Below are 25,523 nucleotides of genomic sequence, written 5' to 3'. Positions count from 1 at the left end.
TCCTCTGTGATAAGTGGTCCCTCCAACACTCCTCGGGAGCCGACATACTCCCTATCACCTGGTCCGACCATGCACCTGTAGTGTGGCAATGGAACTTCCTCCCCTCACAAGTCCCCCCCAGGCCCTGGCGCCTATTCCCTCACTTACTAAAAGACCCCTTAGCCAAAGACACTATATTAAAAACAATGGAAGCATATATGTCCAATAACCAGACAACTGATACCTCGGTGATCAACCACTGGTGTGCCTTTAAGGCGGTCACCAGAGGGGCAGCCATACAAGCTGGAGCCACAATGAAACGCAGAGCCGTCGCAACTCAAAAAACCTTAGAGGCCAAACTAATAGATCTTGAAAACAGGAATAAAAAATCCCCCTCTGTCCCCCTAAAGACAGAGTTAGCTTCGGTGCGTAGCCAACTCCAGAAACTACTCCTTACACGCACCCAATCAGCTTTAAACAGGATACGGCATAGATTCTATATAGCCAGTAACAGATCGGGCAGGATGTTAGCCCGAAAACTACGTGCCCAGCAGGCTAGAAACAGAATTAAATATATTATCTCTCCAAGTAAAGAGAAAGTGCATAATCCTAAAGCCATCGCCAATCAGTTTGCTGACTACTATTCTAAGCTTTATAATCTCTCCTTAGACCCCTCCACGCCACAACCTACTAATGCTACCATCGGTGATTTCTTAGACAACTTACACTTCCCTTCCCTTTCCCTTGAACAACTAGATTCCCTAAACGCCCCTTGGTCACAGGCGGAAATCCAATCAGCCATTAAATCACTCCCCCGCAATAAGGCCCCTGGGCCTGATGGCTTCATTACAGATTTTTATAAGTCCTTCAGCGACCTACTGTCCCCCTACCTAAGAGACCTTTTTAATGAGCTCTCTTCTGTGGGAAAGGCCCCCCCAGAGCTACTTGAGGCCCGAATAGTGACTATCCCGAAGCCCGGAAAAAACCCTGCGTTGTGCCAAAATTACCGCCCGATAGCCCTGCTGAACACTGATATCAAAATCTTTGCTAAATTAATGGTGTCCCGAATAAATCATCTCTTACCCTCGCTGGTCCACCCAGACCAGACGGGGTTTGTCCCTGGGCGACAGGCCCCGGACAACACTAGAAGAGTGTTCAACTTAATTGACTCATTATCCACAGGACAGGACTTGCTTCTTCTTTCACTCGATGCCGAAAAGGCATTTGATCGCCTTAATTGGCAATATATGCAAGAGGTCCTCTCACGTTTTGGCTTCAAGGACCGGATTTTGCGGTCAATTATGTCTCTATATAGTTCCCCATCGGCCCGAGTGTTCAGTAATGGCTTCCTCTCCACCCCTTTCACAATCTCCAATGGCACAAGGCAGGGTTGCCCCCTTTCGCCCCTGATATTTGTCCTCTCCATTGAACCATTGGCTATGTCCATCCGTGATAATCCCAATATCCCGGGTCTCCGAGTGGGCTCCGCTAACCATAAGCTGAGCCTATTCGCAGATGATGTGCTACTTTTTGTGACAGACCCTCCCAATACGCTCCCGCACATCCACGCGACACTATCCTCCTATAGCGCTGCATCTTATTACAAGCTTAACACATCCAAGACTGACGCCCTCCCGATTAACCTAGCAGATTCCCTCCCCTCACTGAAATCCACATATAACTACAACTGGCAGCCCGATTCTATAAAATACTTAGGCATACACATTCCCCCAAATATGAAAACTGTATTTGAGGTTAATCTGTCTCCCCTCCTCACTTCCCTTGCGTCTCTCTCCAGATCATGGCTAGCATTCGAAATCTCATGGATGGGTAGGATGGCGGCATTTAAGATGTCACTCCTGCCCAAGCTTATGTACCTGTTCCGCACCATCCCTTATGTATTCCCAAAAAAGTCGTTGCAATTGGCCACCACTATCCTAACAAAATATGTATGGTCAACAAAACCTCCAGCTATGGCCCGCTCCAAAATGTCCCTCCCGAAAGCATTTGGAGGACTCGACCTCCCTGATCTATCCCTCTACCAGACAGCTTGTCTCTTGGCCCCATCTAAACACTATTTTGAAAGTCCCTCTCCCAGAGCCTGGGTGGATATCGAACAATCTCACTGCCCACACATCCTTCTCTCAGACTTACTAAAAATTCCAAAACATATTAGACCCCCCCTCCCAGCTCTACTCCCGACGACAGCTGCTACCCTACATGTGTGGGACCAACTACTTTCCACTCTCCGGGCCCCTCCTGCCCTTATCACCACTCTCCCTATCACTACAGCGGCAAAACTTGTACCCAATCTCAACCTGAATCTCTGGAAACGCAACGGGATCAAAACCCTAGGAGATGTGTTAAACGCCAACACAGTCCTCCCCTTTGCTTCCCTACAAGAAATGTACTCCCTCCCCTCTCATGAGTTCTACCATTACCTGCAGTTGGCCCACTGGTGGAACTCACACTGTGCCAAACACTCCCCCCCAGAAGCTCTTCACCAGACGGTCCTCTCCCGCCCCTCCATGACGAGATCCACAGGCGATATTTCCTTCTGGTATAGGACCCTGATAACTCCCCCTGAGTTTACCAAGACAGCAGCCCATAAGAAATGGGAGATAGATCTAGGCACCCAACTCTCCGCCCCCCAGTGGAGTAAGATCTTCCTATCCTCATACACAATGTCCCGCTGCCTCAACCACTCGGAGATGCATATAAAACTGATTAATCGTCTCTACCTGACCCCCGACCGACTACATACCTTTTGGCCAACTTGCTCTAATATGTGCTGGCGCCAATGTGGGAATGTGGGTAATATATTCCATATTTTTTGGTCTTGTCCCAAACTCAAGGAGTACTGGAGAGAGGTGTTTGGTTTGATATCCACAGTAATCCAGATAACCCTCCTGCCTGACCCACTTCTAGCCTTACTCCACGTATACCCCCAGGAACTCCCGGCAGGGAAAACATATGTCCTCGGACACATTCTTATCGCGGCACGTGCAAATCTTGCCCAACAGTGGAAGCAACCCTCCCCGCCCTCCTTTTTCCAGGTTATCTTAAAAACTAACCACCACTACCTCATGGAGACCGGTCATCAACCCCACTCGACTAATCCCCCCCCACCCCACCCTAGATGGGCCCCTTGGCACATCTACATAACAAAAGGAGCGGGGACCAGGTTTTTCCCCCCTGACCCCCCTGGGCAGTCAACTACGTTCAGTTTGAATGAAACCCCGGACCCGGACTCTCCCCCACCTTAAGTATTAGATAACAGCATGACTAAGCCAATAGATCCGGGACTGTTTGTGAATGTTTATCTCAACCTACTGTACTGTCTTATTTGATTTGCTAGTGTATTAGTTACTTAGTATATAGCCCGCTCTGCAAAGCGGTGTGCTTATGTTTTGTTATGTTTTATTTTGTTTTGTCTACTTTATTTACAATATTGTATTGTCCCCAATCCGGAATGCTGTCCCCCCCCCCCCCCCCCCCCCAAGTACCCTCCCTTCTTTCTTCTGTACCCCATATAAAACTCTGTGTTAATAAAAATGTATTGATGGAAAAAAAAAAAAGTCTAGCTACAGTATAATTTCTCTATTGCAGGCTACAGATGATAGACAGAATCGGTTGCAACACCACCACTTGTCTGTTTAGTTAGATTTAGTAACTAACCATTGGGATTTATCATTAGCAATAAGTAATACAACACATTCAATACATGTATCTGTAATAATATATCAGCAGGTCCTTTAAGCAAGTGATACAAGTTGTAACAAACAGGAGGACCGCGGGGGCAGGAGGTGACAGCACAAAGGGTCATGTGAGGTCCTAGTGCCGCCTGTTGCTCATTAGAGTCAGTAACGGGTACATGTAATGGGGGATTCTGGGCTGTTTGGTGAACGCTTCAGATGACGGTGTCTTGGAGGAATGCGGCGCAGCGACTGACAAGATAGCAGCATCCGGCGGACAGTGGTGTGATTATTGTGACCTTTGTGAGGAATTGCGTTTTCCTGTCTCATTCCTGCGATAGCGATATCTGCAACAGCAGCTTGGAAAATGTGTTTACCTGTGGAATAAGATAGGAGGTCTATGGAATGTAACCAGTAACTGTTTCCTGACCAATGCAGTGGGAATCCCTAACGTAGAACAGAAGCAGCAGGTTTATTATGAGTACTCTAAATAAAACTCTTTGTTTTTTTGCGATTTGTGTTCCTCAGGATCAAACAAACCTACTGGTGCACAGGAGAAGAGTCGCTGATAGTTATTTACTATGGGGCAGGGGTGGGGCACACTCCAAGTGTTACACTTACTGTATCATACCAACAGATGCGTGGGACAAAAAGGTCAAATAGAGAAGCACAGCAAAACTGCAGTGACATTACTGGAAGGGCCGTAACTAGAGGTCTGTGGCGGAGCCCTGGGTCATAGACTCCTGTGTCTTCAGCACCCTTGGCTTTCTGCCACTCTGATGTCTAGATAATTCCCCTTTCACATCGCACCTCTGACCTGGATTATTGCTGATGTGTGGACCGAGTCGAAATGCGGTGTGAAAGCACCAAAGTTTATAACCTGGGTCGACCAACCCGGCAATTCAACCCTCTGTATAATGTACAACCCCAGTTTAATGTGAAAGTGCTGGACCCGGCTAATGGGTATTAGCGTCAGGACTGGTGATGCAGCAATGTTTATATTCCTTGTACTTGTCCTGCATTGTCCTGTACTGTACACTGATTTTTTTTTTTTGTTTCGTCTACTATTTCATTTAGATATATAAAAGGCTAAATCCGCCTCACCTTTTTGAGGTGAAATACCGCCAGTGACCACTAGAGGCCACTCAGCAGACCAAATGACTCCTTAACAGAAAGTGAAAGCAAAAATTGGTACTCTTTACCTAGCACGGCGCCCATCGCGGCCATCGCGGGCATTGAATGCACTTAAAAATCGGGTGCTACGCGGCCGACGCGATGCCCGCGATTTCCCATAGGGAACAATGTTAAATTTCTCAATTGACCCGATTTTTCTGTTCAATGCCTCAATTGACCCGATTTTTCCATAGAAAACAATGATAAATGGCCCACAGAGGCCAAATAGGCACCCTAAAGTGTGAAATGGCCCCCACAATTGTTAACGCCACCCCACGATCAACGTCAACCCGAAGCGTGGCGAGCGCAGCGGTACGCGTCCTACGACCTTTTCATACCCCCACTATCCACGTCGGCGTGGAGTTGAGAATAGAATAGTGTGGCGAGCGCAGCGAGCCACCGAGCCCGAAGCGTGGCGAGCGGACGCGGATACCTGTGAAGCCCGCGAAGGGACGCGTTTACCTGTGAAGGTATCCGCGTCCCCTCGCCACGCTTCGGGCTCGCTGCGCTCGCCACACTATTCTATTCTCAACTCCACGCCGACGTGGATAGTGGGGGTATGAAAAGGTCGTAGGACGCGTACCGCCGCCCCTCGCGGGCTCGCTGCGCTAGCCACGCTTCCTGTTGACGTTGACCGTGGGGTGGCGTTAACAATTGTGGGGGCCATTTCACACTTCAGGGTGGCTATTTGGCCTCTGTGGGCCATTTAACATTGTTTCCTATGGAAAAATCGGGTCCATTGAGGCATTGAACAGTAAAATCGGGTCAATTGAGAAATTTAACATTGATCCCTATGGGAAATCGCGGCCATCGCGTCGGTCGCGTCGCACCCGATTTTTAGTGCATTCAATGGCCGCGATGCCCGCGATTTTTTTACCTGCGATGCCCACGATCAAAATCGTGGGCGCCATGCTAGGTAATGAGTACCCAAAAATTATCTTTTTCAAATGTGCTGGATGTGGAGAGAGGGCGCTGTGAAGGCAGAGGTCGGAGGTAGGAGCAGACCGGGACTAACCGTCATTATGACTGGCATTTAATTACCTTGTAAATAAAGTGCAGTTGGTCAACATTGAAACTGACAATTCAATATTTTCCCTGCATGCAAAAAAATGGAAAAATATGTTTACTTCCCTTTTGATTGCAAGCTCTGGGGAGCACCCTGGTTCTGGTACACTAGCAGCATGATAACTCTGCTTGTCCTCACTGCAGTGCTGGTTACAAAGCTCTTTTCCTGGCGTCATGTACAGCACAGTGGGGGGGGGGGGGGGTACCGGTATTTATTGTGATATAAATATCACAGCTCCCTATGCCTGCACAGCAACCTATATATCCTGTGCCCGCAGAGACGGAGGGTGGGGGGAAGCAGAACACATTCGCTGGGGGAGAAACCGGGGATTTTCTATGTAATGTAAGAATGTACATTACAAGGAGTCACTGGCAGGCCCCGGACTCCGGAGATTAATCAACTATTTATGTCCTTATATTCATCTTTATATCAGCCAGGAGCGGGATTATCCTCAGATCCTTCTGTTCACCACACGCGCGCCCGCTCCTGTCTTACGCGCCAAACACACTCCTGAAAAAGTTCAGGCAGAATGAAAACTAGTTTAAAATGAAACGGCGGCGAGATGGAAAGTTCTAATACACAGGGGCAGATGTACTAAGACTTGGGGGGTGATAAAGTGGAGAGAGGTAAAGTACCATCCAATCAGCTCCTGTCATTTTTCAAGCACACCCTTTCACACGGCAGTCAGGAGCTGATTGGTTAGTACTTTATCGCTGTTCAGCTTTGTCTCTCTCCAAGTCTTGTACTGGACTGACCCCCATACAGTAAAACTGGGGCAGTGGCAGGAACCTCTCATTATTACCCACAGCTGTAATAGAGGAAGAGACGAGAGATTCGGTGTAATTACCAAACCACAGCGGTCGGCAACAACCATATTTGGACAGTGCACGTAATAAATTATTTGTATAATGAGTAGGGGCCCGGGGGTACATGTGGCCCTGCAATGCACGTACTCCCACTCCTGCGTGACAGCTGCTATTGCTGTAAATAGATTTACATCTGTCCTGACTTTGGGAAGAGGCTGTGATGTCACAGGATAGGAACAAAGCATCGAGGGGTCATGGGTGCACTAATATAATGCTGCAGTAACCTGATCCCTACTTCACTCTGCTTCACTCTGCAAACACAGGGACTGACAACCGCCCCTACTTCACTCTGCAAATACAGGGACTGACAACCGCCTCTACTTCACTCTGCAAACACAGGGACTGACAACCGCCCCTACTTCACTCTGCAAACACAGGGACTAACAACCGCCCCTACTTCACTCTGCAAACACAGGGACTGACAACCGCCCCTACTTCACTCTGCAAACACAGGGACTAACAACCGCCCCTACTTCACTCTGCAAACACAGGGACTAACAACCGCCCCTACTTCACTCTGCAAACACAGGGACTGACAACCGCCCCTACTTCACTCTGCAAACACAGGGACTGACAACCGCCCCTACTTCACTCTGCAAACACAGGGACTGACAACCGCCCCTACTTCACTCTGCAAACACAGGGACTAACAACCGCCCCTACTTCACTCTGCAAACACAGGGACTGACAACCGCCCCTACTTCACTCTGCAAACACAGGGACTAACAACCGCCCCTACTTCACTCTGCAAACAACAGGGACTAACAACCGCCCCTACTTCACTTTGCAAACACAGGGACTGACAACCGCCCCTACTTCACTCTGCAAACACAGGGACTGACAACCGCCCCTACTTCACTCTGCAAACACAGGGACTAACAACCGCCCCTACTTCACTCTGCAAACACAGGGACTGACAACCGCCCCTACTTCACTCTGCAAACACAGGGACTAACAACCGCCCCTACTTCACTCTGCAAACAACAGGGACTGACAACCGCCCCTACTTCACTCTGCAAACAACAGGGACTGACAACCGCCCCTACTTCACTCTGCAAACAACAGGGACTGACAACCGCCCCTACTTCACTCTGCAAACAACAAGGACTGACAACCGCCCCTACTTCACTCTGCAAACACAGGGACTGACAACCACCCCTACTTCACTCTGCAAACACAGGGACTGACAACAGCCCCTACGTCACTCTGCAAACACAGGGACTGACAACCGCCCCTACTTCACTCTGCAAACACAGGGACTGACAACCGCCCCTACTTCACTCTGCAAACACAGGGACTGACAACCGCCCCTACTTCACTCTGCAAACACAGGGACTGACAACCGCCCCTACTTCACTCTGCAAACACAGGGACTGACAACCGTCCCTACTTCACTCTGCAAACACAGGGACTGACAACCGCCCCTACTTCACTCTGCAAACACAGGGACTGACAACTGCCCCTACTTCACTTCTTGGCACATTGCGTGTGTTTTGAGGGGCGGGCAGATATTAGCTATACAGCGAGAGTTAGATTTGGGTTGGGTGTGTCTGTCCAGCATATATGTGGGCTGCATGCAAAAGCAGCCATTATTTACCCTGCATGCAGCATGACTTGTTCCAGATGAAAGTTACTTCCATTTTTTGCTTTGCAGCTAGAATCGGGAACATGAGGACACACCATGCGCAAATCATAAACAGAGAGTGTCCATCACTTACAGCACAGTGCATGGTTTTGTTTCACAAACGGAATAAATGAAAATATGGTATTAAGCTTCACAATACAGAACCTTGTACAGTAGGTCATGCTCTGTGCCAATAATGAGGCGTTTATTATACGATAAACTTCTTAGGATCATCAGCACAGCGTTCCGTACCAACATCGTCCAGAGTAAACCTCCCACCTAGGGGAGTGAAACGCGTTGGTTCACCCTGTCCCAACTGCACCCAGTATAGATACATACACTGCAGGGGTCTGATCTCAGTCCATGCACTTGTAAGCGAGGTGCAGAACTATTCGCCTTGCATCTACACTATTATTACTTAATGCATCAGACCCTACCATTAACTGCTGCATCGTACGGCTCCGCCTCCTCATAGTAGCCTTCCAGGGACTCCGCCTTGGCGGTGGAAATATCGGCATTTTCCTGGATCTGTGAAATAAAGAGAATGGAAGTTTTTACTTTGTGTACTCATCTAGCGCAGAACTCATCGATGGTCTATGACAGTCCTGTAGAGCTCTGGGCTCTCATTGGCCTTAACAGCTTCATGAATTGTAAAGTGGGTGTGTCAATTGGCGGGTTCCCCAGTAAATGGTTTCACACCATTGAGGTTACCCATCCCCAGTACCATCGATGGTGACCACTGATGATCACTACCCCTTCCTAAAAAGGGTGGCCAAGATCCCATCTCTTACGTGCATGGATCATGAAGCTCCTGCCAGCCACGCCCACATTCATCTGAAGCCACGTCCCCTCCTCTTGCATATGTTCATTGGGAAGCTCCAATGAGGCTCTGACCACACCCACACACTTCTCACAGCCCCTCCCCTTCTCATTAAAGGCCCTTAAACATGATCAGTCTAAAGGTGCCAGTGGCGGATTCAGGGGGGGGGGGGCACCCGGGCACATGCCCCCCTGTCATTTATTTTGTAGCTGAGGATCAGGGCTTTCCAACGAGCCCAGCCCCGTGTCTCTAGTCCCCTGGGAACCAGAGATATCGCCTGGCAAACCTGTAACGCTTTTTCCCCATAGGATAATATGGGACCCGTCAATTCCGACCCCCACCCGGTTCCGACGGCTGCCAGTTCCCGCCCTGGCACCACAGAAACTTGTGGTTGATTTCATTCAATTCCAAATCGCTGGGCCTTCAATATGATACCAGGCTGGTCCAAATCGGTTAATTGGTTCCAGAGATATTGCGTGTAAACCGATTTTTTTATTTTTTAAATGTAATTTCATGGCTGTTCATGTTCTTTGAGGGCAGATTACTCTGGAACCAAACGTTCCAGTTTCACTGGACCAAAATCATTCAAAGCCCACTCAAAAGTTCTTCAATATAATACTTGTCTCATGTAAATGGGTCAGTTGGTTCCGAAGATATAGCCGGTTAAATGAGAGATTGTAAGTTTGCGAGCAGGGCCCTCCTACATTTTCACTGTCTGTAAATACCCTATTTTGTTGTATCACTGTCTGCTATTGTAAAGCGCAACGGAATATGCTGCGCTATATAAGAAACTGTTAATTAATAAATAAATAAATAACTGTTTAAAGGGGGAGGGGTGGTTTTCTCTCCCCCTCACACCAGAAAATGCAGGGACTAGGCTGGTGTAAAAGGGGCCAACCTGAGAATGCATTTTCTGGTGTGAAAGGGGTATTATTTCAAATAGCCGGGACCTGCAGTGCTCTGAATACAGCAAGGCTCTGCCACTGTCAGTGGCTATCACTTCTGCCTGGCGGCGGCTGTCCCCCATTTACCACGAGCATGTATTCCCCCTTGGCAATGAGCATGTAATCCCACATGGCAACGAGCATGGAACCTCTGGCAATGAACATGGAACCCTTGGCAATGAGCATGTAGAGAAGCAGCACTTATGTAGCATCATTTTTAATAGGCATTATGGTGTTTGGCATAATACATAATGGACATAATGGCGTGTAACTTAACGTGTAATGGACATTATGGTGTAAATGTTTAATGCGAGCCTTTGGTGGACAATGTCCCTGTTTATGTGAATTTTGGCTTAATCTGTGTGGCATTATGTGAATTCTGGCTCAATCCATTTGGCATTATGTGAATTTTGGCTCAATCCATGTGGCATTATGGGAATTTTGGCTCAATCCGTGTGGCATTATGGGAATTTTTTCCCAATCCGTGTGGCATTATGGGAATTTTGGCTCAATCCATGTGGCATTATGGGAATTTTGGCTCAATCCGTGTGGCATTTTATGCATTTGTCTCAATCCGTGTGGCATTATGTCAATTTTGGCTCATTCCATTTGGCATCATGTGTAAGGGGCAAGTATAATGGGGTCTAGTATTTTGTTGCATAATGTGTAGAAGTTGTATGAGGTGTTGACACGCCCCCTGTGAGTGGCCACACACCCTTTTCCGGAGTGCGCCTTTGGCGCGCACACAACTACATCCTTCACTTTTGTCGCCATGGTGGGCCTGCGTACTTTAAATGCCAGGGCCTATTTTTAATCCCATTCCCACCCTCTCCTGCCGCTCTCTTAGCATGTACACTGGCACCACTAACACCGCCCCTCCCCCACCCAAACCCTTTTTTATCATGGTGCCCCCCCTGTCATTTTATCCTGGATCTGCCCCTGAAAGGTGCCCATACACGCACTGATTTTGTGTGCTGTGCGTTTTGAACTTCAAGCTACCGTGCGATTTTGGCACTTGAAGTGGATGCGATGCGATGTAGTGCACTTTGCGGGTGTGATGCGATTTCAGCCTCTTTTTTTTATTTATTTAAAGTTAATAGTTACTAATGGACAATCGCATCGCATGTACTCCAAAACTGAATCACTCTACAAGGTGATTGACAGCCAGCGGCCATTTGTAGGCGGGACACCAGCATTTTCTGGGAGTGCCTGGGTAAACGCAGGCATCGCCGGCCCGTTGGGAAGGAGGGCCAATGACATCAACAGCGGCCTCCATCTCACCACGGCCATTGCTGCGCTGAGTAAGTCTAGAGACGCTGCAGGGGGAACGTCATTCAGTGGTAAGTGATTGCGACCCTTCTATGAATTGTGCACGATAGCTGCTGTTACATGTATGAGCGAAGGAGGCCTAAAATGTTTGTCCCTATAAATATTGCATAGACTGATCGCCCCCATCGCAAAGCTTTAGTAGGAACCAGAGCGATGCTCCTGACTCCCCCCCCCCCCCCCCCCGTTCCCTGCTGCAGTAATCCCCATCCGACGCGCGCCCAGAGCAGAAGAAGAACATATATTAGGGGAAACTGAGGAAGTGGATGATGGAGCCACAAGGAAAGTGAGGAAAAAGGGTCTTTGAAGTGGCGCCAATACCAGGAAACCCCCCCACTGGGCTCCACAGAGCAGCCGCGGCCGATACAGAACAAATGACTGCGGGGAAAGTTACGGGAGAGTCCGAGAAGGGGAAGACGGAATGTTTCATATCACAGATAACCAGTGACATGTGTACATGGGACTCCACAGCCTGCCAAGACCAGTATATACCAAATATATGTTATGTATACTGTATATATATATATATATATATATGTGTGTGAGCATGGGTACGCTGCATCTGTTTACAGCGCGTTGACCTAGGAGCGGCCATTTGCAGTGAGGGCAGATGTCACTGGTCCCTGGAGATCGGTAAATTATACATTAGAGAGGTCTCTATAGAAGCAATGGGACAGGGGCATACAAAGGGCCTAATTCAGACCTGATCGCTAGGCTGCGTATATTCACAAGCAGGTAAACACCTTCCCGCCGAACGCACACCCCCCGCCGCCGCCGGACGGATCCCCTCGGCATGCTGCAAGCGAATGTGTAGGCTTACACATCTACTCGCATGCGCCCGCACATAGAAGAAATCATTCGATGGTTACTTACCATTGAATGATTTTTAGCCAGGACGAACGATATACGTCAAATTGTGGGGCGGATGCTGATGTCATGTGATGTCATCTGCCAGCCCCGAGCAGGCTGCGGCACGCCTGCTTTCCGACAGGCCCAGCGTTTCTATGGGCGCACCCACCGTTTTCATGGACACGCCATGAAACACTGGGTGCCCGCCCCCGGAACGCCGATTGCCCGCCCCTGGAACGCCGCTTGCCTGTCAATAAGGCAGCGAGAGCCCCGGCGAATGAAATATCAAGCCGATGCCGCAGCCCTTCCCCCAATCCTCCCTCACAAATTGCTCGGTTCCGCTATGCAAACATTCAGGCGCCACCCCGCTGCATAGTCGCCGCCCTTGCTGCTACTTAAACTGCGGTTGTGACTGATTAGCGGTTTTCTGAGCTCTGCAGCTCTGTGCAGTCAGGTCTGAATTACCCCTAATATGTCAGCCTTTCTCTCTGATCCCTCCGCCTGCCTATCACACCTTGCACCAGAATATTCCTTAGTTATATTGTTTGTGCACCAACGTCTCATTGTTTATCATCGCCACAAATCAATCTCTTACTTTGAGACAACATCTAGTCACCGCAGTCACTTCCCCAAACTAGATGGAATCTTTGTTTATTAGCATCCTAAGGAGGACTCGAGGGGGGGGGGGGGGGGGGGTGCGCGGAAGGCGTAGAGGTCAGCTATAAATGTCTCCGCTGTAAATAAAGCGTCTGTTTGTTTTCTAGGGTTAGAGGAACTGTGTGGGAATGTCGGAGTCCATGAACGTTGCATTATGGTCGGTGGATGAGAACTGACCCTTCCAGATCAAATCGCTGCATGTTTTTCCCCCCCAAAATGAGTCACCGTCCGCCGAGTTCTCAGTTCACATGGAGAGAATGGAAAAATGGACAGATTCGTCCCCCGTCCGGCGAAATGCAGAATGTACCAGGGGTCCTGGGCGGAATGCCGGGGTCTATAAAGGGGGGGGGGGAGCTTCCTCAGGTTCCCTGGCTGTTTCTTGTACCCCCATTCTGTCCTGGGACAGGGCCGCCACCAGAAATCCTCCTACAGTAATTGTCCTCAATGCGCCCCCCTCCCCTCTGGGAATGTGTGATTCTGTGCCGACAGGGGTTTTGTTTGCAGGACTGTGACCCCGAGTGTTTCATCCTCCACCTCCCAGTATACAGTATATAGCTCTGGACTAGATCAGGGGCTCGTAGTTCTGAAATACATCAACTTAGTGAAGCAGACATGACTACTCGGCCCTGTCCCCCCACTCACATACAGTGGCCGTGGGGGCATGAGAACCACAAGCCATCCACACTGTAGATAATTGATTTTCCCATTGTGCTTACAGGTGGTTCCCCGCAACATGACGGCCTATAACGTGGTTGTTAAACTCGGCACTGTACTGGCCTGGTGTCTGTTACATGACAAGCATTGTAACCACAGGTCTATGCTACTAGAAACCAAAGGCTGTTACCGGCAGCTTTCACTAACCAGTGTATGCAGTCAGGTTTTTCGGCCTGATTCAGACCTGTTTGCTAAGCAGCGTATTTTCGCTAATGAATTTGTGTATATATATAAAAAAAGGATAAAAATACATTTTCACAGTCAAACTACAAGTCCCAGCAGGCCTCCCCCGTAATGTTGGAACTTGGCGAACCTTAAGTCCCAGCATGCGGGGTATTAATGGTCTCGCTGGTTCTTGTAGTTCACCTGTGAAAACAATGTAGAAAAAAGATACAAACACATAGTACAGTACAAGTATAATATACACGCCATTTTTTATTTTACACAAATCCGCACACTCCCATTACTAAAAAAAAATGCACGGTACTTGTTTCCTATCTGGGCGCCCGCTAAGTTAATTGCGCACCATGCTATTCTCCGTATCAAAATCGGATCGCATCGCATCGGATACCACAAATGCACATACACGATATTGAACGATGCGATGCGATCCGATCCGATTTCGTTCCCACTTTTATGGTTGGCCCATAGGATGGACCATCTGTAACACTACTGTATTTATTAACCCTTCAAAGCCCTCCCCTTGTCACATCTGCAGAGAAACACAGTATTGACGTCAACCCGAAGCGTGGCGAGGGGCGGCGGTACGCGTCCTCCGACTTTTTCATACCCCCACTATCCACGTCGGCGTGGAGTTGAGAATAGAATAGTGTGGCGAGCGCAGCGAGCCACCGAGCCCGAAGCGTGGCGAGCCCCGCGAGGGGACGCGGATACTTCACAGGTATCCGTGTCCCCTCGCGGGCTTCACAGGTATCCGCGTCCCCTCGCCACGCTTCGGGCTCGGTGGCTCGCTGCGCTCGCCACACTATTCTATTCTCAACTCCACGCCGACGTGGATAGTGGGGGTATGACAAAGTCGGAGGACGCGTACCGCCGCCCCTCGCGGGGCTCGCTGCGCTCGCCACGCTTCGGGTTGACGTCAATACTGGGGTGGCGTTAACAATGGAGGCGCATTTTAAAGCATCAGGGGGGGTTTCCTATACAAATCGTGGGTTTGCGGGGTTATTACATTGAAATCAATGTAAAATCGGGACTCAGGGACCATTTAACATTGATTCCAATGTAAAAATCAGGTTGATCGCGTCACCGCATGCGATGCGAGCCGATTTAAAATGAAATCGGATCGGATAGCATCGTATGCCATCGTACATCATCGAGTACCGAATCCGATGCGATGCGATCCGATTTCATTACGGTGCCGTACGTAGAAAACCTGGGCGCCCAGATAGGAAACAAGTACCAAATGCACATATTCGTTAATAAAAATTGCCAGAAATCGCATGCGAATTCTGACTTTGTCCAAAAAATATTGCACCCCTTTTACATTTGCAAATTTCAGATGAAAATTGCAAATGTGACATGTGCGATATGGTGCTATTGTTTAGCGGTCTAAAAATGATACGGGTCATTCTGGCGTGACCAAAAAAAATTGCATCCAGATGTTTTCACATAGAGAATCCCTGATAGGAGCCCATGTTAACTCCATAAAATGGGCATCTATTGAGACACAAAGAGCCAATCAGGTGCTGAGCTCCGTTGGACACACATGGGACTCCTCAGTTCGTTTGGTTCGGGACCAGCTTTTTTTTTTTTTAAATTAACCATGTGGATGCCTACTTTGGACCAAAGAGGACAGATCTACACATGACTAGGTGAGTATATATATTTTTTTCATAGGTGCCTACTGGCTACTAGAGAACAAACTGGGTAAGAGAACCAACTTATGGGGAACACTAGGCAAGTATGTATGTATGTTTTATGAATATATGTTGTATCTATGTGTGTATATATGTATGCATATATGTTATAGAAGTTATATTTACACATGTCTGTGTTTTCGTATTGGTCTTGCTGTGGAACTATAAGTCCCAGTGAATTTAAGGCCTTGCATGCAGGAACTTGTAGTTCTCCAAGTTCCTACACGTGGCGGAGACTTGCTGGGACTTATAGGTTCCCAGCAGAACCCAATACTATTTTTGTACTTCTAATTTCTACACAGAAAATATAAACCCTGCCCTCACCACCCAGGGATAGCACAAGGCTTTAGCCCTGGCTGGGGGTGACCTTTGGTAAAACCCTTTATTGGGAGGTCCCCACTCCCCCAGGGACCACAGCTAGGGCTGACCAGTCAGGGTACTAATGCTTTGGCCGGGAGAGCTTGTCTAAAAAGTGGCCCCCGGCTATGGCGTTACACCATTGGCTGTTGGAGCCCGGTGCTGGTTACATAAATAAGTGGGACCCCTGCCTTTTTTTTGTCCCCCGTATTTTTGTAACCAGGACCGGTTCAATAGCCCGGTGCAAGTTTTTAAACTTTCACGGGAAAATTGCACATTCCCGTTAATAAAAACTTGTTTGATTTGTTCTAAAAATTACATTTGGCCGCTTGTTTGTGCCATAATATCGTATTGCGGTGATCAGAAATTATATTTATATGCAAAAAAAAAAAATTGGTGAATCGACCCCGAGATATGGAACTACAATACAAAACTGCATAGTACATAACAACAGTATCATTATGGCCTATAGAAGAGGTCAGCTTGTCCCCTTTTATCTATAAGCATCTCCCAGCCCAGGGCGAGACCTGTGCGCAGCACGTGACTGTACGATGCACTTGTTTGTTACACAATGACGCTGTTCTGGGAACGCGGGAACATGGTGGCCAAAACAAGCAACCATTACTTTCCCAGAAAACCTGCAGGAAGACGCAGCAATCTCAGGGAGGAAACACAACAACAGCATGGCACCTTCCCAACATACTGCCTAAGGAATACTGACCACGTCACAGCCAAGAGAAAATTCCCCTCATTCACATGTGGCGGGAGGTGCTATCGCTGCTGTTACATGCTAATGCCACAGGGGGGCGCAAACTCACATAGAGGCAGCAGGGATAGCAGAAATATGGTAATGTAGCAGTAGGCGGCGTCACACTCACATAGAGGCAGCAGCAACAGCAGTAATATGGTAATGCGGCAGTAGGGGGCGTCACACTCACACAGAAGCAGCAGCGATATCAGTAATATGGTAATGCAGCAGTAGGGGGCGTCACGCTTACACAGAAGCAGCAGCGATAGCAGTAATATGGTAATGCAGCAGTAGGGGGCGTCACTTACACAGAAGCAGCAGCAGTGATAGCAGTAATATGGTAATGCAGCAGTAGGGGGCATCACTTACACAGAAGCAGCAGCGATAGCAGTAATATGGTAATGCAGCAGTAGGGGGCATCACACTTACACCGAAGCAGCAGCGATAGCAGTAACATGGTAATGCGGCAGTAGGGGGCGTCACGCTTACACAGAAGCAGCAGCGATAGCAGTAATACGGTAATGCAGCAGTAGGGGGCGTCACGCTTACACAGAAACAGCAGCGATAGCAGTAATACGGTAATGCGGCAGTAGGGGGCGTCACTTACACAGAAGCAGCAGCGATAGTAGTAATATGGTAATGCGGCAGTAGGGACATCACTTACACAGAAGCAGCAGCGATAGCAGTAATACGGTAATGCGGCAGTAGGGACATCACTTACACAGAAGCAGCAGTGATAGCAATAATATTGTAATGTGGCAGTAGGGGGCGTCACACTTACATAGAAGCAGCATGGATAACAGTAATATGGTAATGCGGCAGTAGGGGGCACCACTCTTACACAGAAGCAGCAGCGATAGTAGTAATATGGTAATGCGACAGTAGGGGGCGTCACTTACACAGAAGCAGCAGCGATAGCAGTAATATGGTAATGCAGCAGTAGGGGGCGTCACACTTACATAGAAGCAGCAGGGATAGCAGTAATATGGTATTGCAGCAGTAGGGGGCGTCACTTACACAGAAGCAGCAGGGATAGCAGTAATATGGTAATGCAGCAGTAGGGGGCGTCACTTACACAGAAGCAGCAGCGATAGCAGTAATATGGTAATGCGGCAGTAGGGGGCGTCACACTTACACAGAAGCAGCAGCGATAGCAGTAATATGGTAATGCGGCAGTAGGGGGCATCATGCTTACACAGAAGCAGCAGCGATAGCAGTAATACGGTAATGCGGCAGTAGGGACATCACTTACACAGAAGCAGCAGCGATAGCAATAATATTGTAATGTGGCAGTAGGGGGCATCACGCTTACACAGAAGCAGCAGTGATAGCAATAATATTGTAATGTGGCAGTAGGGGGCATCACGCTTACACAGAAGCAGCAGTGATAGCAATAATATTGTAATGTGGCAGTAGGGGGCGTCACACTTACATAGAAGCAGCATGGATAGCAGTAATATGGTAATGCAGCAGTAGGGGGCGTCACTTACACAGAAGCAGCAGCGATAGCAGTAATATGGTAATGCAGCAGTAGGGGGGTCACGCTTGCACAGAAGCAGCAGCGGCAGCAGTAATATGGTATTGTGGCAGTAGGGGGCGTCACACTTACACAGGAGCAGCAGCGATAGCAGTAATATGATAATGCGGCAGTAGGGGGCGTCACACTTACACAGGAGCAGCAGCGATAGCAGTAATATGATAATGCGGCAGAAGGGGGCGTCACACTTACACAGAAGCAGCAGCGATAGCAGTAATATGATAATGCGGCAGTAGGGGGCGTCACTTACACAGAAAAAGCAGCGATAGCAGTAATATGGTATTGTGGCAGTAGGGGGCGTCACACTTACACAGAAGCAGCAGCGATAGCAGTAATATGATAATGCGGCAGAAGGGGGTGTCACACTTACACAGAAGCAGCAGCGATAGCAGTAATATGATAATGCGGCAGAAGGGGGCGTCACACTTACACAGGAGCAGCAGCGATAGCAGTAATATGATAATGCGGCAGTAGGGGGCGTCACACTTACACAGGAGCAGCAGCGATAGCAGTAATATGATAATGTGGCAGTAGGGGGCGTCACACTTACACAGAAGCAGCAGCGATAGCAGTAATATGATAATGCGGCAGTAGGGGGCGTCACACTTACACAGAAAAAGCAGCGATAGCAGTAATATGGTAATGCGGCAGTAGGGAGCGTCACACTTACACAGGAGCAGCAACGATAGCAGTAATATGGTATTGTGGCAGTAGGGGGCGTCACACTTACACAGAAGCAGCAGCGATGGCAGTAATATGGTAATGCGGCAGTAGGGGCGTCACGCTTACACAGAAGCAGCAGCGATAGCAGTAATATGGTAATGCGGCAGTAGGGGCGTCACACTTACACAGAAGCAGCAGCGATAGCAGTAATATGATAATGCGGCAGAAGGGGGTGTCACACTTACACAGAAGCAGCAGCGATAGCAGTAATATGATAATGCGGCAGAAGGGGGCGTCACACTTACACAGAAAAAGCAGCAATAGCAGTAATATGGTAATGCGGCAGTAGGGAGCGTCACACTTACACAGGAGCAGCAGCGATAGCAGTAATATGGTATTGTGGCAGTAGGGGGCGTCACACTTACACAGAAGCAGCAGCGATAGCAGTAATATGATAATGCGGCAGAAGGGGGCACTACACCTCCTGCCGCATTACTGAACCGAAAGGCATCCTAAGATGTAGCATTGGCAGGGCTGCTCAAGCACTCACCTGCTCCACGCTGTGTTGCTTCAGGGGGGAAGCTGGCCGCCGCAACACTCCCCAGGGTGGGGTGGGGGGGGATGCTGGGTCCATCGATGCGGCGCCATGACGTACCGGGGGGGGGCTTGCCGGGTGATGCATCGCCTCATGGGGGGTGGGTGGGTGATGCAGTGGCCCAGAGGGGGTTGGGGGAGTGGTGGCCTCAATCAGCGCTGCTCACCTCCATCCAGGGGGGGGGGGGGGGGGGATTGCTCCAAACTTCCGCCCTCCAGTGGCTGACGCCCTAGGCAAATGCCTAAGGCTGCCTAGTGGTGGCGCTGGCCCTGAGTATTGGTATTCGTATTACACGCACACAATGGCCATCCCTAGTCCATAGACTGGACGGAACGTGTACAGTGATGAATTGCGCTTACAGATCCCGACAGATCCCGGAAGTGATCTGGTCTTGCAGCCCAAGAAGCGAGCAGGGAGATCTCCCCCAGGCCGGCCACACACGTCTGTGAATGAGCGATCACATGGTTTGGCCCGGTCGCTGACTAACAGTAAATCCCTGGCGGTAATGATGTCACGTTACACATGAAGGTAACGATCTATCTGCGCGGGGTAAGGGATGGGATTATTATTGTTCTATATAATTTAATAATAAGAGAATATAATTTCATTTGCCCTTGAATGTTCCTGTAATTGGGAACAGGCCGCGCTCAGCCCCGGCTACAATAGACGGCTAAATTCGCATGATAAATATTAAAACAAAAATGCAGCTATTTGCTTATTGTAATTCCCTTCCCACGCTGCTAGCGGGAGATTCATCCCATTCCAGGCATGGTTCTAATTTCACAGCATTAAGTAGCAAATTCCCTCCTCATTCTCCGCTCTATATCAGAGCGATGCTGATGTAGTGCAGATAAAGGGGAAGAAATTCCCCTGAAATGTGACAATAATACATTCCCTCTAAACTCTGCTGGAACATTGGGGATAAGCTGGGGGTACCACGTCCCCAGCCTCCCGGTACAGGACACCCAGGAGTGGGCTGCTAAGAGACCCTGGGTCTGATTCAGCTTGGATTGTACATAGGACCTATATCAGACCTTGCAATGTTTGCAATTGGACAAAACCATGCTGCACTGCAGGTGGGGCAGATGTAACAGGTGCAGAGAGAGTTTGATTTGGGTGAGGTGTGCTCAAACTGAAATCTAAATTGCAGTGTAAGAATAATGCACATGGAGGACGAGGTGCAAAAACTGCAATGTGATTAATCAGACTGGTGGTCGCAGGGGTTACTGCCAGGCCGAGGAAACGGTTCGCCACACCTGCGTCCAAATCTGCTCCGCAATGCCATACAGTGACCCTCAGGACACGTGTGCTATGCGGCTCAGACACAGGCTGATCGATGCCGGAGCTGACATCACAGCCCCTCACTGACAACACCTGGGCCCGCCTGCATTTTCCCTGACAGTGACACGCCCAGAAAATGTTGTTATCTCCCACAAACGGCGGCTTCCTGTCAGTCAAGTTGCGAAGGGATTGCGGTTAGATTCTTCGTGGTTTGTTTGTTGCTGTGTGGCCTTGCGCGTGTGCGCTATGTTCCCTATGTAGGCTCAGTCGTTTGATCATCTATCACCGTGCGCATATTCGCACATCAGCTCTGTATGACCCCTCTCTGCCCATAGACTTCATGGCCAGCCGGTGAGCACTGGTGTTCTCAAACCCCAATATCGCGCCTGACTGAGACCTTAAATATATAATTATCAGGCATTTATAGAGCACGCGGTGGTCCCTATACCTGCACAGCCTATCACAGTGATCCATAGAACATGCGCCTATCACAGTGATCCTGGAGCGGAACGTATTGGCCGCCGCTCCCACCAGATCTGCTGGTTTCCGTCAAACATCAAAAGGGAAATAGATCAAAGCTTGGAGACCGATAACGCGGAGAGAGATAAAGTACCAACCAATCAGCCCCTAACTGTCATGTTTTATGCTGGGCTCGGAAAATGTCAGGAGCTGATTGGTAAGCATTTCATCTCTCTCTACTTTATCACTCTCCAATACTTATCACGTCTCCCCCAAAGTACGAACCAATCAACCGCTATCTGCCATTTTTCAAACCCAGCCTGTGACATGGCAGTTAGGAGCTGATTGGCTGCTACTTTACCTCTCCCTCTGTGGAGTGCGCTGGGTTGTATGTGTCACACTCAGCGTCACTAGTGGTTACCAGATGATACATTATCTTGTTAAGTTGTGTATTATTAATTGCATCCTGCATAGGGTACCGTACTGTAGGTCTCTAATCGTGCTGTAGCGTCAGCGTGACGTATGATGTCATCTCCGGCGTGTTGCAATGGCTCGGTGTCTGCGGTTAACCAGGGTGAGGTGTACAAGTTTGGTGGTGGGTTATACATTTATTTACTGATTCAGTGGCGAGGGGATGATCTAGGGGGATACAGTCTTAAGGTCAACGAGCATTGGGTCGACACCATTAGGTCGACATGCATAAAGGTCGACATGGATCTAGTTCGACATGGGTCTAGGTTGATAGGTCATTATGTCGACACAAGCATTAGGTCAACCTGGGCAAGGTCGACAGTCAAAAGGTCAACATGGAGTTTTTCACTGTTTTTGGAGCCGACAGGCGGTATTTCGTGCCCTATCATCCACTAGGGTATGTGGGAGAATAAAATAGTTTGCCAAGTGTAGCAAGGGGACGCGGCACTACGTATCATTGTCCATGTCGACTATGTCGACATTCGGGTCAAAAAAAATGTTTTGTTGATCATTTGACTGTGGACATTATCCATGTACACCTGATGCTTGTGTCGAACTAATGACCTGTCGACATGGGTGGCGCACTGTGGGTAAATGAAACTGTGTTGGGAAAGCACTGGCGGGCGACCGCTCTCTCTCTCTCTCTGTAAGTGTATGTATATAATGACACCGTCACTTAGCATACAGTATATAATACACAATGTCTGATCACGTCCTCCCTGAATCTGGTTTTACTACTGTAAATAAATGTCACTTGTTACATCCTCATCCGCTCACAAAGGATCACTGAAGGTTACTATTGGTAACCCTCATTAATATAACCGCTCTTCTCTGCGCTCTCTGGTGCTTACATCGGTGGCCTGGAGCTCAGTACCGGGCAGGATATAAGAGCAGAGGCCTCATCAGGGGGCAAAATGATACATTCAGGAAGGGGGAGATGTATAAGAATTGGAGTGAGATAAAGCGGAGAAGCTGCCCGTGGCTTCTAACTGCCACTATTCTAGCACAGTTTAAAAAATGACAGTTAGCTAAGAGAAACGTCTCCATTTACCTCTCTCTGACGGCTGTAGTGTAGAATTTTGTCCCCCATTAATAAACGCTTCACAAATATCTATTTACAACCCAGATTGTGTAGGGACGGTTCTTGGCCTCGTGTGTGTGTGTAAGTCCCACGGGTATATACTGGCAGTGTCACAGAAGCCGTAGTAGATAACTGTCATGTAGCCAATATGTTCTATAACTGCAGTATGATCCATTTATTATCAAACACAAATTGTGGTCCAGCCATGGTATACCCAACGCGTTTCGTGGGTTGTTCATTATGACCCAGCTCCCTGACCGGTAACAGTAAGAGCAGTATTACAGCTTGCCATGCCAATTATTTGCCAAGGAGCACATATACTGTATGTGAGCGGGCTTTATTTTAATGCAAGTGCTTTACATTAATAATACAGCATTTTGTTTCTTGTGCCCTCGGCTAACCTCATCCTGAGATGACATTAGAAGTTAGGGGACCATTGCTTGTACTGTAGCTGTTAATGTCTCCTTGCATTAACCATAACCGGCCACCAGGGGTGTACTGAGAACTGAATGAGGCCCTGGAGGAAGTTTCTAGAAGTGGCCTCATGTGGGCGGCACCTAAACAACTGTAGGCGGAACCTACTGCAAAGTAGGCAGGATTAGTACATAATATATTTGGTAGATATATTCGGTGATAAGCAAGGCTATAGCAATAAGGAGTGGTAGGCTTGGTTATACCAACAAAAGGCAGTTGTGGCGCCGGCACCTAACATTAAATGTTTACTGCCATACTAATCAGTAGCAAAGCTTATACCAAGTAATCACATGTAATAGGTACCAATTTACTTAGTGCAGATTTGTAACAAAAAAGAGGTGGGGTCATGGGAGGATCATGGGCGTATTATGGTAGGCGGATGCAGCACCGCAGCCACAGTCCCTGCGCCAGCCAGGGACAGCTCAAGGAGCCGTTGTTCCTCCGACGGTGGAGAGTGCGCCACTTTACCACATAATCAAAGTGGGCATTGACACTACTCCTGAGGAAGCCGCTGATACGTTTGAGGCAGAGAAACGCATAGAGAGGACAGGGGGGACGTTTTTGGCTGCTAATAGACACCTTACAAATCGATCTCGGATATGACCATGTAATAGGGACTGCACCAACGGTCGGAGAAAACACTGTATAATTTTTAATACATTTATCTATATTATTCAGCACAGCGCTGTTCCATATTTATTTTCCTTTATTGCCATGTTTGCTCTGCCTTTCCCACAGTAGTGCACAAGGGGATGGGCATAAATGGGCATTTGCATATTTTCGCACTTGAGAATTGGTGAACAATCTCGGCTGCGTACGTGCTTCCCGCCCCCTGACACGGACCCTCCACATCTATTGGTGACTGACTTTTCTGCTACATATTATTTGTAGTCACATTGCGGCCAGTTATTGCAGTGACCCAAGGCCTGGAAGTGCAGAGAAGCAGCAGTGAAAGGAACAGGAAGCGCCCCCTCTTCTCGCCGGAGGGCATTCCCAACTCTACATTCTTTTATTAGTTCCAGGACGCATGTTTTCCCACGAATCCAGCCCCTGCACGCTGCACCCCAGCTGCTCCTCTCCAAACAGAGTGGGCCGGGGCCTGGAGACCCTCCCTGACATCTGCACCCAGACACTGACCCGCTGCCTATTTCTGTCTCTCAGCCCGGAGAGAGGAAGACGATGGTCACAGATAAACATGAAACTAAAACAAAACAAAATGAGATATTGGACGGTTATCTGGAGGAAATCTGCGGCCAGGCTCCGATTACACTGCTCTCAGCAGTCTGATAGTTTGTCATCACTCTCTGGTTTATAATCGCTCTCATGTGCATTACTGTAATATTATACATGCATGAATCGGCAGTATACAAGGCTGTGACTCGTTTATTCAACACTGGGGTACGGAAAGTCCAATAATGCCCCAAAATGGCCAGTAACTGTGCACCTTAGAAAACCATATCGCCCTCCAATGGCTGCAAACAGGAGCATTGCTTCTACACCCATGGGTGCCCCAAAATATCTCAGCAGCCACCCACCTTGCACTGTTTAGTGTGGGGTGGTTGTTCACCAGTGCTGGAGATGAGGGAAACTGGACCCACTGACATACAGTCACACATGATACCGCTACGGGTGGGGGATGAGTCTCGGCCAGCCACATACAGTCAGCTAAATGGTTCCCATGGGTTAGGGGTCCAAGACCAATTCAATTATTTATGGTCAATGTACGGTAATAGGCAAAACCAGTGCATCACACAATGTGAACAAACCAAAGATTACCCTGTCTCTTATCATCTCACTGACCCTGTATGTAACATATAAACACAATGTACTTCATTTAATGTTTGTTTTCAGAATTTCTTGGTAAGAAACTTTCGGCCTTGGGGTGCCGTGAAAACAATTCTGATATTCTCGGGCACCGTGATTCAAAATAAATGTGGGAATCTTTGAGCCAAACTATACAACGGTTTGATAACAGCTTTGCTAAGTTATTGGTCAATAATAACCTTACTACACCATTAATAAAGGAGGATGTCAACTAAGAAGGCCTTTGCAAACATTAGATCATCATTCTACAATTATGATGGCTAAACTGCAAAAAAAATGCATATATTTGGATGCGCCCCTTACAAATCTAAGGACCAAAACATGGCAAAAAGCTTAAATGATAAAGCACGCCTGCTGTGACTTCACTGGCTGTTTTTTTTTTTTTGTTTGCAGTAAAGTGTCTTTAGCTCAAACACAGATCTAAGCATAAGCACCACCACAGA

The 25,523-nt window shown here is 48.4% G+C and overlaps 1 protein-coding gene across 1 annotated transcript in view; it reads right to left on the bottom strand.

The window, feature by feature from the left end:
- The window catches only part of AFAP1L2 (actin filament associated protein 1 like 2), a 96,097-nt gene that overhangs the window by 26,459 nt on the left and 44,115 nt on the right, over nucleotides 1–25,523 (bottom strand). The window contains exon 5 of the mRNA XM_083149752.1: nucleotides 8,841–8,931. Coding sequence (XP_083005878.1) covers nucleotides 8,841–8,931 — 91 coding nt within the window. The remainder of the gene's footprint in view (nucleotides 1–8,840; nucleotides 8,932–25,523) is intronic.

Source organism: Crinia signifera, chromosome 6, assembly GCF_055691185.1.
Source record: "Crinia signifera chromosome 6, ASM5569118v1, whole genome shotgun sequence".
NCBI lineage: Eukaryota > Metazoa > Chordata > Amphibia > Anura > Myobatrachidae > Crinia > Crinia signifera.
Note: the sequence above shows the minus strand (reverse complement) of the source record. Positions and strands in the feature narration are given on the sequence as shown.